We start from the raw sequence: 15,094 nt of genomic DNA, 5'->3' as shown, positions 1-15,094 counted from the left end.
GCTTCTGCTTATTGATCTTAAATATGCTTTTCCAGATGTTGTCAGTTAATTATTTCATCTTGTTAACTTCTGACCAATCCGTAACTGTAGAAGCTACATAATTTGACCCAGTATCTTACCTTGCAAACAAGCCTGTGGTGGCCCTTTACAGGACAATTTAGGGCTAGCCAAAGGCCCCCCGCGGGCTGCCAGCACAGGGCCTCGAAGACTTTCCTCACTAGCAAAATGTTGGCCCTTTCGCACAGGCGCTGCACGGGCAGCCCTCACTTAAAGCATCTAATTCAGGTTAATACAGCTAATTTAACACTCTAAAAGGGACTACATATTACATATACAAATATAAAAATTATATGAATTAACATTAAAAAAAATAAAAAAATAAAAAAAATATTACTTTGACCTCTGCTGAAAATATATTTTGATGTGCTAAAGTATTCATTGACGAAAATCACTCTTCCCCCGAGATCTCTGATCTAGCCTGCAGACGGTGATAACACTCCTTTTGTCCACCCTTATTTCCAACTTTGATTAAACTCACCCACCCTGTGATTTTCTAATGATCTTGAAGACACTAGTTGGCTTAGGTGTGTTTGATAAGGGTTAGAGCTAAACAGTAAATTTTATTACTTGTGTATTTTGCAGAATAAATAAATAAATAAACGAAACTGAAAGAAAGACAGTAAAACACAACACAAAAGTATTGTTTTTCACTTAAGCAAAACACACACAGGCTGCATCTGAGGATCCTTAGATCTTTCAGCATTTTTCTTGTCTCCTATGAGTTTGGTTGTGCAGTTCATTTGACTAGGACTTTTTTGCCTATGCAAAAAAGGTTTTCTTGTTGTGGTTTTTTTTTTTTTTTTTTTTTTTGGAGATAAATTAAATTCAGTGTCTTATTTTATAGTTAATTATAAGATATACAACCAATTTATGAGTGAAAATTATTTCTACACATTTTATTTCAGCGAAGGTTGGCAGGAGATTTTTTTTTTTTTTTTTTTTACTTGCATGTAGCTTTCTAATTACCCTTCAGACATTGATAAGCTTGTTCAGGTGTGTTTGATTAGGTTTGAAGCAAAACTCTGCAGGGCTGTAGCTCTCAGACTGAACATGCAAACTCCACACAGAAAGGCCTTCTGTCCTTGCTGGGGGATGAACCAGGGACCTTCTTGTTGTGAGACAACAGCCACTGCAGTTTGAGTCAGTGAGGGTTTATAACAGGTGCTTCGGTTTCTGACAATACACATGCAGTTAATGGGACATTCTGAAATGTCCCTGGAAGTGTGTCTGAAGGCTTGTCATGAATATAGCCGTAGATGCTAGATTTGCATTAAGATCTAAATAAGCAAACAAAAATGTCAAATTACACAGATGCAACATTAACAGGTTGTTTGACATTTCCTCATGCTCAACAAACTTTAACAAAATCACAAAATGTAAAGAAGTTTATTTTTAAATGTTTAATCAGTTTAGTGATGTGTTGGGTCACCAATTTGACTGATGTAAATGGCTTTAGGTGAATATTCAAATCACTTTAAAGGTGAAGCAGTAGATCAGGGGTGGTGAACGTCGGTCCTGGGGCCTGTACCATGAAGCTAGATTAGCTGGCTAGCTAGGTAAGTTTCAGGTTAGTTTGCACCAATCCTGGGTTTTGGGTACCATGCAAAAGGTACACACAAATACATGCACTGCAATAATAAATATTCATTACAACTACTATAAAAGATTAAATATAATTAGCATTTAGCAACCAATCACCACATGCTCAATTAAAACAGTGATTTGGAGGAATTGTCCGTGCTCCCGAACATCTGTTAACCAATTAGCTCCATTTCTCTGAGCTTTTTTTTAAAACTCCTACCCTGCATATGCAAATCTAATTGGCATTATTTTACCTTCATAGGAAAAACAAAAGTGTTGCGTTTATAATTTGGTTCAGTGTATATTAGTAGTAGTAGTTGTATCTCTTACTGAAAATTTGAAGGTTCATCCATGCTGTTGTACCGACGATAGTTATTGTTTAATTCCATTGTTTCTGGGGTTAAAGAAATTGTTCCACCAGAAATCTACATCATCATTTAATTACTCTCATGTTAGTTAAATACTGAATGACTGGCATCTTTTGGGGAGACAAATGAAATATCTGAAGAATGAACACTGAACTCCACTGACTATCATTTGTAGAAAAAAACACAGGCATTTCTCAAAATAACTTTTGTGCATAAATCTTCTTCTTTCTTCACAGACATTGTGTGTGTGTGTGTGTGTGTAATTGTTTGCACATTGCCTAAAAGTTTAGGATTAATTTAGTAGCAAGATTTAATCTGTGTTACAAGTGAGTTCTGAGTTCTTCAATGAGAAAAAAAAAAAAAAAAAAAAACCTTTATATTGTTGCTGATTTTGTCTGTCGAGCTGAATCACCTTTTATATATAATGTAATATGTAAAACAAAACTTAGTAGACTCTGTAGTGAAAATGAACCTTTTTTAAGTTATTTATTAAAGGGGTCATATGATGCAATTTCTAAATTGTTACCAGTTCTTGGTGCACAATGAAGATCTGTAAAGTTTCAAATAGGGATGTCCAGATCCGATCACATGGTTTCAGACTCGATCAGAATCTGACACAACTTCCTGATCAGGACTCATATAAATATATATATATATATATATATATATATATATATATATATATATATATATATATGTATATATGTATGTGTATATATATTCTCATATATATATTTTTTTAACACATCAATAGTTATGCAGTGGCACAGAGTTAGACCCTTCTGACACACAGAAACAGCGCAAGTATGTCTGCGTTCTGGAGGTATTATAAAGTTGATGCCCCCTGCAGCTCTGTGGACAGTGAGAGACTTTTTAGTGCTGTTGCAAACATCCTTGATGAGAACAGAAACAGGCTCAAACCTGACAAGGTAGAGATGTTAGTTTTCATTAGGAAAAACATAAATTTCCTTCTGTGAAACTTACCACTCTGATGACCGTAAGAGTTAGGAGTGTAGTTCCTAAAAGCACAATACTGGCTGTGTAAACACTGTGGCACTTTTATTTTTTTATTTGTTTACATGCCTGCCGGGTATTTTAAGTTGAGGTGCTATTTGTTTTTATATTAGACTTTTTTATATTTACTGTTGCACTAAAGTCCAATAGTGAATAATTTATGTTATTACTTGATTGTTCAAGCTACCTCACAGAAGAGTTCTGTTTGTTAACAGAGTTGTTGAATGTTAAAATAAGGTGAATTAAATACAAAATAAAGAACATCCTGGATCTGTTTTTTCGCTCTTCTTTATTCTTTTTTTATGTATTATAGAAACATCTAAAGACTCCTCTTTTACGCCAGCACTTATTCAACTAATACTAGTATTTACCTTTTCTTTTCTTGTATCATATTCTTAAAAAAAAATAAATAAAATAATAATAAAAATAATAATAAACCTGGCTATGCGTTCTATACTAGACTAGCTGAGGCTTGTCATGGCACTTTTATACTGTTGTTGTTCTCTTGTTGGTTTGATTGCTTCTATTGTTCTTATTTGTAAGTTGCTTTGGATAAAAGCATCTGCTAAATGATTAAATGTAAATGTATTGGATCAGGATTCGGTAACGGTAGATACTCAATCAAATGACTCGGACTCGAGGGCAAAAAAACCTGATCGGGACATACTAAAGTCTCAAATCCAAAGAGATATTCTTTATCAAAGTTAAGTCTCTGCCAAACCCACCTAAAACACCTTGTTTAAACACACCCCCATATGTCTACGTCACTATGTGGAAATATATGAGTAATGCCGCAAAAATGTTCATGCAAAGAAAGAAGGTGTGGTTTCAGTAACACAGTTAGTGTTGAAGCATTCATGAGATGTGCGTGTATCTAGAAGAAATCAAAACGCTCTTTATTTGGGTTTCCAAATGTAGATGCATATAGGAGTCTTTAAGATTTCTTACGACAGAACAGCAATGCATTTTATGGACGACTGTTTCATGAACCAAGGAGAGCAGGTTATTCTGACTTTTCCACAACAATCTGGTGCTTCTGAATCAGCTTCTGTAAATGTTTTGTTATTAGTTAAATTTTTTGCTATTGACTTTTCAAATGCAGATTTTTGCGAGTCGTGTGTGAGAGAGAGAGAGAGAGAGAGAGAGAGAATGAAAGCGAGAGAGAATGAAAGCGAAAGAGAATGAAAGCGAGAGAGACGGTCACACAGTGGAGTCAGCTGTCTTAACTCTCCATGTGTTCTGTCATGCCACTCTGTTCACCTTTCGGGCTTGAACTGATGGTAAAACTAATGACATTATTTTGAAAGATGAAGATTTTTTCTGAAAGATAAAGCTCACGATTTTGGTAAGGGGAGTTACATTTTTCAACAAGTGCTTGGGGATTTGGCCAATCACAATGCTCTGGGGTCTCATTTTTAAACATTGCGAATGCACAAAATGTGTATAGAAACATGGATAGGCAATTTGGCAAATCAGAGCAGACTGTGTTGTCAGAAGGAGGGACTTTGTCTAAAACTACTCGTTTGAGAGAGGTGGGGCATAGAGGACCTACAATAATGTACAGTTTTTGAACAACAATGTGTTTTTTTTATATTCTATTACACAAAATACACAAAATAATCATCTTAATTCATGTTAATTATACTGTACCATATCAAGACCATATCATCGCGGAGTTCTCACGGAAGATATCTGTGAAACATCTCAAGGAAGAGAATAATAATAGAAACATCTTTCCTACTCTGTGTTGTTTTTTTTTTTTTTTTTCTTCAAGTAATACCAGTTTGGTCTGTCACATGATTAAAAGGAATATGAGTGGGATGCTTATCTAGCCTATCCTTGAAACAATAAAGTTAGTACTCAGTTGCCTTTAGTGAATAAGCTTTTCTTCAATTAACATACAGCACCATACAAGAAAAATAAAACGTTTAAATAATTGTCTTTCTGCACTTCAGCAACCACAGGATTCACTGAGGGAAGGGTGTGGCCCCAGAATTAACCCTCCAGACTCTAAGGGTATTTTTGGGGCCTAGAGAATTTTGTCATTCCCTGACATTTGTGCTTTTTTCAGTTTCTTATGAATATCAAAATGGGTAAAGTCTAATATCACTGTAATCAGCACAAACTGGGCTATAATAATATGTGAGCAGCATGTATGTACATGATTTTGTTTTTGAGAAAAAAAAAATGTTATGTGTGGTTAGTGAAAAACTAAAAATGTTAAATCACTTGCATAAGGCAATAAAACGCATACAGAACAATTGTTCCTGGGACTTTTGAGAACTGGAGCTTGCAGCCTAAATTTTTTTTTCTTTCTAAATTGTGAAAATCATCTTGTTTACTCACTTACAGAAAACAATATATTGATTTAAATTTCCTAAGACACTTTTTGTTTGGTAAAAGTCATATGCGAGTAGGTGTCAACTATCATGAATATCATTGTGATTTACACCAGAGAAGACAAAGGCCTGCATAATGAGCTGCATAATGAGCTGCATAATGAGCTGCATAATGAGCCACATAATGAGCCTCTCAGTCAGCTGTGTCACTGAGAGGGAGGAGTTACAAGAAAGAATGTGAGGACCAAATAAATCTATATAATTTTATGTTTGTAGTTTATTTAGAATATATTTAATTATCCCACAACATAATTTAATATCCACTTGCGAGTGCAGTTAAACAGTTTATTAGGAACAATCAAAGCTGACTTTCAAACTGATTTTTTTTTTTTTTTTTGCATCATTGCTCCAGTCACACAATCCTTCAGAAATCCTTTTAACAATCTGATTTTATAAAAAAAAAATTTAAATTAAATTATTATTATTATTATTAATCATAATATTGAAAAGAGCTGAGAATATTTTTTTCAGGGTTTTTTTTGGGATAAATTGAGAGAACAGCATTGTTTGTTACGTTTGTTACATTAACATTTGTTTGTTACATTTATATTATTTACATCATGCTTTTGAATGGTATAGCATTGTATATTGTTATTAAAACTTCATAATTTTTCACTTGATTATACATTAAGTCAGGAATTATAGTTTGGAAAAAGTCTTTGGAAAAAGTCTAATGTTTACACGTTATGTGAAAACTAGTACAAGTATATAAATAAATAAAAAGAGACTCGTGTTTATGATCTCTGCTGAATAAAGTGCTTCATTCTTTTTTTCTGAGGAAATCCAAGTCTCAAATCCTGAGGTAATGCACATCACATCTTTTTGGGGTGAATTATGTCTTATTCCTCTCATTGTGAAGCAAACAGTAAAATAAAAACTTGAACAGTCTCGCTGCGTTGTCTTCTGTGGTGTGGCGTATTCAAGCCGCACTTCAGTGAAACATTAGAATCTGAATAGAGCGTTCAGCGCGGGGGCGTGGTCACATTAGAAGATAATGAAAGGAGATGTGAAAAACGGACATCGCATTGTTTTCATATAGATTACTTGATCACAGAATATTTGTTTTCAGCAGTTTAAAAGTAGACATGTCAAGGTATCTATAGATATCTCTCTCATGTATCTTCGTCGGGTAATCACTGAGTTACAGTTCATTTTAATGACGTGTGTCTAAATGAAGATCAGCACAGACAAAGGCTGCAGACAGCACAACTTGTTTGTTCTCTTTATGTTATAAATGATTCGATTGATGTTTTGCTCTTATCTTATCTTTTCATTTAAGCAAACTCATTTGAATGATTAATGAGTAAGGCATTTGGCAAAACTGTAGTCTGTCTGTGTCATTTAATTAGTTTAAAGTAATTACATTGATTATACTGCTGCTACCTGAAAACAGGATCATGCCTTGGGTTCCTCTGTTACTTCATTAAGCATCCTCACAGTCTGTCGTATTTCTGTAGTTGTTCAGGTCAGTTTGCAGTTTGAGAGCATAAACAGGAAAATTACAAATATTTTATTTTATTGTCATAGGTATGCATAGGTACACAGTATCCTACAACATTAAACATAATACTCTTTTATGTAATAGTACAACATATCAGGTTTCAAAATTTGATGGTGCAGTTTCATAGTAGACATTTCTACATTTAGTATACAATTGTAATTTTTTTAGTTAACCATCAACAAATGGTTTGTGTAACCTAGAGACTGAAAAGCAACTTTAGTTTATAGAAGGTCTGGAATCAATCATTTTGCAGTCAGAAAAAGTTTTGTCAAACCAGCTTTAAGATAACTCAGAGCATCTTTATTCACTTCTTCAGCTTCAGCTTTTCTCCTCATTTCTTCCAGCTCTCGGGCCCAGTTTTCTTTCCCAGCCTCCCTCGCTCTGGGGATGAAGAAGTCCAGATGCTGAAGAGTGAAGGCAGAGTCTGGTTTTAATGCGATCTGAGACAGATGCTTAATGGTCCTGTAAGCTTCGCACAGAAGAACTGACTTATGGGTTTCAATCTCTTTGAGATCTTTCTCAAGATGTTGCATTAGTAGTAAATATGTTTTGGTTTGTTCTTTGGATGTTTCATATTCCTTTTTTATGGAATCAAATTCAAACTGCATGCTGGAGTTTCTGATGACGTATTTCTTATTTTCCTTGACGTGTTTGCTGTGGTGACACTTCCCTGAGCACACGGTGCAGAATCCGTTTTTCATGACTTCACATTTACTGGGATTTGAACTCCACCAGCAGTCAAACTCATGACAGTTTTCCTCACAGACAGTGCAGGTCGTAGCCTTCCTGTGCTTCCATGACTTGCTCTCAATCGGAACCTTCATTTTTTCTGTCTTGTTTACTTTAAAACTAAAGTTTATACTTTGCTCAACCTTTGTCTTGTTATCCATCATTGCCTCCTGAATCTGAATTTTTTCAGCCTTTTTCTGCTCTTTCTCTTGAACTCGTAGCTGTAAGTTGCTGATGGATGCTTCAAATCTAATGCGCTCGGTAAGGACATCTGATGTCTGCTCTAAACCTCTCCTGTTCATTTCATTCAGAGTCTGAAGGAAATCCTTCATGCCGTCTACACTGTCTTCCCAGGCATCTCTTTGAGCACGAATGTGACGTTCATTGGTGTGACGCTCTTCAGCCTGCCGGTTGTTGAATGAGAAATAAACAGGATCACCATTTTTATCTTTTCTGCAGGGGATTTTCGCTTTTTTAATGGCGCTGATGGCATTTTTTGGTGGCAAACCATCAGAGTGTGTGATTAAAAACACAATATTGTCCACAATGTCTTTACCAAACAAAGACAGAATTGAACTAATGATGTAATGCTGTCTGTCTGAGAGACGATTCTTGGATGCTTGAGTCACGAAACAGATGGCATCAACTTCATGAACTCCATCATTACTCTGAAACAGAGTGGCTAAATTCTCAGCAACCTCCAGATCTTTGTCCAGTCCTCTAGTGTCTCCGTAGCCTGGAGTATCAATGATGGTGAGAGACATGGTACTCTTCACAGGAAAGACCTCATACACAGTGATTTCTGAGGTTTGTGATTCTGATTGATCTCTGGGTGTTTCTTCTGTGATTTCATACCATATTTGATCCTCAAACTTCACATTCATTAAGTAGTTGACCATAGTGTTGATGACGGTGGTCTTGCCAACGCCGGTCTCTCCCACCAACAGAATGATTTTGTTTGGTTTGCTGGCATCTCTTTTCCTATAAGTCCATTTTCTAACTTTTCCATTTTCATCAAGAACTTTCCTCTCTGTGTGTAGACGAAATCGCTTTGGAGAACCTCTCTGAAGCAGAGAAAATCTGCGTTGTGGCAGCTTAGGCTTTCTGTAAATTTAAAATAGAGTCAAAAAGTGTTTGTGAAAAAGAAATTAACTCTAAATACCCAACAACCATTTTGTAATGATTTAAAATGTAAACACTAAATTAATTTTGAGCAAGAACATTGAATTCCAATTACTAGAAACATTGTTTTAATCCAAAAAGTCCTTCCAAATATAATCAGTATGTCCAAGTTCAACATATACCTCCAGCCACACCAGCCTTAAAGGGATAGTTCACTTTCAAATGAAATTTTGGTATGTTTTAGCTTACCTCAAGGGCTTTCAAGACGTAGGTGTCTTTGTTTCCACAGTATTTTCCATTTTGATATTTTTAGGTCAAACTGTTCTTGTATGTCACTCATATAATGCAGGTCTATGGTCACCACCTCAAAGAGCATGCACAGAGAAGTCCAAATTAAACAATTCCCCATCATAAGTAGGGATGCACGATCATGATATTTCATGGCCGAATCCGATACCGATTTTTTTTTTTTAATCTTTAAGCAACAAACAAGAAAGAAGGAAAGTATGCATAAACAAGATGTGTATTTGGTATTTAATAGCCCAAACTGGCTTTTGGCTATTGAAAACAATAACTGTAACCATCTGAAATCAACAGCAGTAACTGCACAGTGAGTAGCCTATATTCAATACAAACATAGATGGTACAGACATAAGCATTCAGCTTTTGTTTTTGAATTGGGTTGAAACTATATAGAACTGGCCTTAAATTAAAAGATTAACTGTAACCATGTGAAATTAAAAGCAATAACTGCATAGTTCTATAGTCCAAACAACACAATCAACACACATTCAATAAGATGTTTCTTAATTAGCATTCAGTATTTTAGTTTTTAAATTTGGTTTTAAATAAAAATACAAAAAAAGAAATCAGTTTTGTCACAGTTTAGTCCGTTTCGTTTCTCATCCAACACGTGAGAAGTTGATCTGAACATCTCTTCATGGTGTACTCGTGTTCAGTGCGCGGACCGGTACTGTATATGGTCGCGACGTGCAGCTTTAGTGCGCGAAGTAAAGGGGCTCTTTTTTGTGCGCCAGTACACCAACGGCTAATCGCTTCCTGCTATTTGTGCTTCAGACTTGTAGCTCTGCTCTTCCAGCGCTAAAAGGCTTCCTGTGTCCTACGCACAGATTTCAAAATACTTCTACACTAATGACATAGCAAACGATTACAGTGTGAAAAATTGGCTGAAAAAAGACCAAAAACCGTCCGATTGCGATAATAATAAAAATACAACACATTACTCACTCAATAGACAACGTGCCATTGGGACATTTGGCCTTGGCAAACTAAACACTAAATGCTGCGGCTCAACAGCGGAGAAAACTCATGATCTTCAGTCAGGCAGGTGTGTGATGCGATACTGTCAATGTCCTCGTCGTCGTCTTGTAGTTGTGGCATTGCTATGTTCCAGTCGTGACAACATATGCTCTCCACTTCGGTTGGAATCTCACAACACTTGCTACTAAAACACCACCAATTTTGAAGAGATCTCTGTCTCTCTGAGGCTTGAAGACGTGCTGCTGCAGCGGATGCATCCTCCATCGCTCCTGAGTACTTGATCTGTGTATTCTGGTTCAAATAAATATGGTTGTGAAAAAAATTCAACGTTGTCTGTTGATATATCGAAATCCTCTTCCATTGCGATTTCCTGCATGTCTAAATATGTGCAGATCTTCACAGTGAAATGTAACACTTCCGAAATCTCTGTGTCAACAATGAGTGACGTACACGCATGAGAGATCACTTCCTGTGCTTTCCGTGCTTGCGCAGACTAAGCCAGAACACGCACACACGTCAAACACTAGGAAGCATGCATGCCCTCAGATCACTTGGACATGGTTGCGTATAAGAGGTAAAAATAATATAAATACTGTTCATTTTCTCACACAAACCGCTCGTTTCTTGTCTTAGATCATCAGTGTGTACTTATGATGGGGAATTGTTTAATTTGGACTTCTCTGTGCATGCTCTTTGAGGTGGTGACCATAGACCTGCATTATATGACTGACAGACGAGAACGGTTTGACCTAAAATTATCAAAATGGAAAATACTGCAGAAAAAAAGACACCTACATCTTGGATGCCCTTGAGGTAAGCTAAAACATATCAAAATTTAATTTGAAAGTGAACTACCCCTTTAATACAACTTTTTTTTATTATTATTATTATTCAAATAATCCATTAGAACATTCTCTCACTGTGTTTTAGGACCGTCACTCATGCTGCTGCTGCGCTGACAGCGGTTTCTGGATAAATCCATTGTTGCTGGGGTTAAAATGTTAGTCTATCCTTAAATGCAAATCATGATTTCATTTACTTTCACTTATGTTGTTCCAAACCTAAAAAAAAAAAAAAAAAAAAACATATATAAAACACACTTCTCACAAAGTGTTCTTTCACATAGAAAGAAAGAAAGAAAGAAAGAACGAAAGAAAGAAAAAGATTTTCACATAAATGAAAGTATATTTAGCTTGTTTTTAAAATGTGTTCCTGAACTATTTATTGAAACTATTGTTTGTGAGAGGGCATGTATTAATAGCATAGGCTACTTACCCCATCTGAGACCATGTTGTTGTGAGTTCTCACAGCAGAGTTTTTGACTCATATCTAAAATGTCACAACTATCATAGAAACTTATTTCCTGCTCTGTTTTTCCAGTAAAACCAGTTGAGTCTGTCACATGATTAAAAGGAATATGCAGGCTGGTTTTATTTGTCTAATTTTGTTAAATCTGTGAAACCAGACAGTAAGTAGCTGCAGTACTAACTAGTAGTAATTCAACAATTAGTCTTTTCTTCATTATAAGACAATGAACATTCATCACCATACCTGAAGAGGAAAACGTTTATATAATATTCCCTCTGCGCTTCAGAATCTGTGGATTTTCACATGCATACACACACACATCAATGTGGCCTTTTCTCAATACTAATAAAATACTCAATAAAAGAACGTAAAGTTGGGACTTACTTTGTAAGTACTTCGTCATCCTTTCCAGTTATCCTCACTGTATGCACAGTATATTTACAATAAAGTTAATAACACCAGTTATTAAATAAAGTCTCAAACACCAGTGCCTCTTTTCATTTTCATTTAAACATATTTATAGCTGAAAAAAAAATAAAATAAATAAAATAAATAATAATAATAATAATAATAATAATAATAAAGTAGTTCAGGAAATATACATGGGTCATTCCTGGGATTCAATTACATTTCAACTTGGAATTTTTTTTTTTTTTTTTAACTACATATGATTAATTTTCACAACATTACATCAAACCTCCAAAAATCATATTTCCACACTTCATTAAATACCTTTTTTTTCAACCCTGTAACAGATAAAATTAAATTGGTTTAAAAAGGATTTTACACAAAACTTGTTATAAATCTGCCTATTGCTCATGTGTCTTTCATAGCAATTTAATGTTAACAATTGTAACATTTATCATAATTTTCTTATTTACATATTAATGTGACAAGGGGTGATGGGGTTGAGGAATGTATCACATTTGAAGGGATACATTTCCTTAAAATTTTATTTTTTTGTTTCCCTCTTATATCGTCCCCTTCTTTCTGGGTCAACATATCTACATGCCCAACATTGTCTTTCTCCTGCAAATGGGGATGCCATTTGTAATGTATGCCACTTCCCAGCACAGTTTAAGTGGTCATATTATATTAGAAATTATTTTTATAGCAAAAATATATGTTGTCATGATTTTGGTAAGTGGATATTTACTGAAACCATGATTATTTTTATATTTTTTAATTGAAATAGGCTGCAGCCCTCTTTTCATTTTCATTTTTAAAATGCATGTGATTTAGGCAATATTTCCACATAATAGTCTAATCATCACTCTGGGTATAATGAAATCACTACTCTGCCTTTTTATTATTATTATTTTAATTTTTTATTTTTATTCTGTTAAATGTCAGTTTTAATGAACAATATAAGCCGTTATGAAAGTATAAGTATATTATACCTATATTAGAAAAGTATAAAGTGAAATCTAAAGTTTTGTAGGAACATCTGTGTAGACAGTAATTGTAAGCAGCAGGCTTCTGCTTTCTTTGTTCACTCTATTAGATTTAGTTATTTCCCAGTCAGGAAAAGTTTTGTCAAACCAACTTTTTGACTTCTTCAGCTTCAGCGTTTCTCCTCATTTCATCCAGCTTCGGAGAAAGCACATGAATTTCAACTAACTGAACACTCATGGTGGTCACTGCTAAATGTGTTCCTCGCAGAAGAACTTTGCCTTCACTCTGCAGTCTGTTTACAGGGTAATAAAAAAGTTGTAATAAGTGTATTTTTTTTATTTTTTTTTTATGTGAAGTTATATGTTGTTTATATAACAAATCTGTTTGTTAATCTATGACTTTCTGATTTTCTGGACTGCTGAAGTAAAAAAGTTGTATAACCAAAACACAGCAGTTGCATGATTTCTTTGTAGATGGAAGCTGAAAAATGCAACTGGATGAGTGACCTCAAACTATCTCTGTGAGCTACAGTAAACACTCTCTGTGCTTATAAGGAAACAAACCATCTTTGATATCTGACCTTTGTTCTTTAAAGCTGCACAATTATGTTTCTCTACTTTTATAAAAAAAAAAAAAAAAGATCAATGTTAAATAGATGAATACAGACTGAGATGAATTCAGTCAAGTTGTTTTATTCTGGAGTAAAGCATTTTTCAATAAACTTGATTCACATTGTGCCGTAAAAAATATTTGGTGAAGTAAATACTACAGGAAAAACAAAACAAAACAAACAAAAAAAAAACTCAAACAAATGTGATATCTATTTGAACAAAATTGTTCAGCTAGTAACAATGATAATAATAAAGTAAAATCCATAATGGTACTCAATGTAAGCTGGTAGAAGTTAAAGGGTAACATCTACAGAATGACTATCTTGGCCAGCATTCAGTCGCTGCTGTGTTCACACTGCATGATGGATGGGTTACAGAAGGTAACACTGCATTCTGTCCATCAGATGGCACCGGAAATTGTTACACACCTATTTTTAACTACATTTTTATTTACTTATCATTTATTTTACCTCCTATATAAAGAATACTGATTTCAGCTTACCTGGAATTCATGGTGATCACTGGGTTAAATGTTTTTTCACCTCACAGAAGAAATTCACCTTTCTGTTTACAGCAAAATAATTAATTTCCTTATTGAGTGATATGATATTTTGAAATTGTAAAATTATGTATTATGTATTAATTTTTTGAAGTGTAACAGCAGAAGAGTAGAATTTATTAGAAGTATTAGCTGTCAAAAAAAAAATAGAGATACAATTTAGCTATTAAACAAATGTAAACCTATTCTTACACATCAGTCTCTGCGTTGAGTTTCTGGATGAAATGTCAGCTTTAAAAGAAATACTGGTTCGTTTAACAAAGTCCCTCCCAAGCAAACTGTCAAGTGGGCTTTCAATAACATGATAGGATAAACATGTTTATGTGTGCATGTGTTGTTTTATGCTTGCAAATTAAAGATTTTTTGTTGCATTAAAACAACATTATTAATTTTTACTTTAGACCTGTCATGGCTGTCTCGAGGAAGGTACAATGGTTGAATTAATGTAGTTTAATAATGTCCAATACAGAGATAATCCACAGAGACGGAAGGGTCAACGAATGCCATCATAAACATAATACTTAGAGATAGAAACACCGAACAGAATGCTACTTAACGTAAAGGAGTAAAAACAGTACACTTTTGTTAAAACTTGTGTACACTTATTTATACTGTATAAAAACATTGTTTATTATATGTCTACTTCAAATTTATTTAGAGAAAAGTATTATTTTTATGGATTGGTCATTATTTAGTGCTACATACACATATAAAGTCTGTTTCATTCATTCTGGACACCTGAGGGCAGCCTCGTGCAGAAAATCCACATATGCATTACAGAAGAAATAGAACTCGGGATGCCCCAAGCAGTCCCTAATTTGGACAAAAGCATCCAGCTAAAGTCAAGCTGAATTATAGAAGACAAAAACGCTTTGAATGATGATATTTCTCTGCATTTTTTACAGTGTTTTGCATTATATCCAATCACACACGAGTCTGTTGAGTTTATGAATGCAATGTCCAGTCAGAGGCGTTCAGATGAGTCATCGCTGAGACACCTGAGTTTTTATGTTCATTGTGCGCTTGCTGACTGAATTCATCCATCATAAACAACAAAGTACACACAAGCACAAAAATGCTCTGATTGGTTGATGTTCTCGTGTTTTTATCTTGCTTGTTTTGAATACTGCGCGTGGACAGAAGTGTCACCAGGTTTTTGCATAGTT

General features: G+C 34.6%; 1 protein-coding gene across 2 annotated transcripts; it reads right to left on the bottom strand.

The window, feature by feature from the left end:
* Positions 1-7,108: 7,108 nt before the first annotated feature.
* LOC113105421 (uncharacterized) lies at positions 7,109-13,882 on the bottom strand. Of its 2 annotated transcripts, XM_026266478.1 has the most exons (3): positions 11,331-11,374; positions 10,976-11,116; positions 7,109-8,756 (listed from the first exon to the last, which is right to left on the bottom strand). In XM_026266478.1, exons 2-3 carry the CDS (start codon positions 11,035-11,037, stop codon positions 7,166-7,168), a joined length of 1,653 nt encoding a protein of 550 aa, XP_026122263.1. In that variant the 5' UTR covers positions 11,038-11,116; positions 11,331-11,374; the 3' UTR covers positions 7,109-7,165. The 2 variants fall into 2 exon arrangements, with proteins under 2 accessions (XP_026122263.1, XP_026122264.1); XM_026266479.1 differs by lacking the exons at positions 10,976-11,116; positions 11,331-11,374 and adding an exon at positions 13,872-13,882.
* Positions 13,883-15,094: the final 1,212 nt, after the last annotated feature.

This window comes from Carassius auratus, chromosome 7, assembly GCF_003368295.1.
Source record: "Carassius auratus strain Wakin chromosome 7, ASM336829v1, whole genome shotgun sequence".
NCBI classification, from domain to species: Eukaryota; Metazoa; Chordata; class Actinopteri; order Cypriniformes; family Cyprinidae; genus Carassius; species Carassius auratus.
The sequence above is the reverse complement of the archived record's forward strand: the minus strand, read 5'-3'. Positions and strand labels throughout refer to the sequence as shown.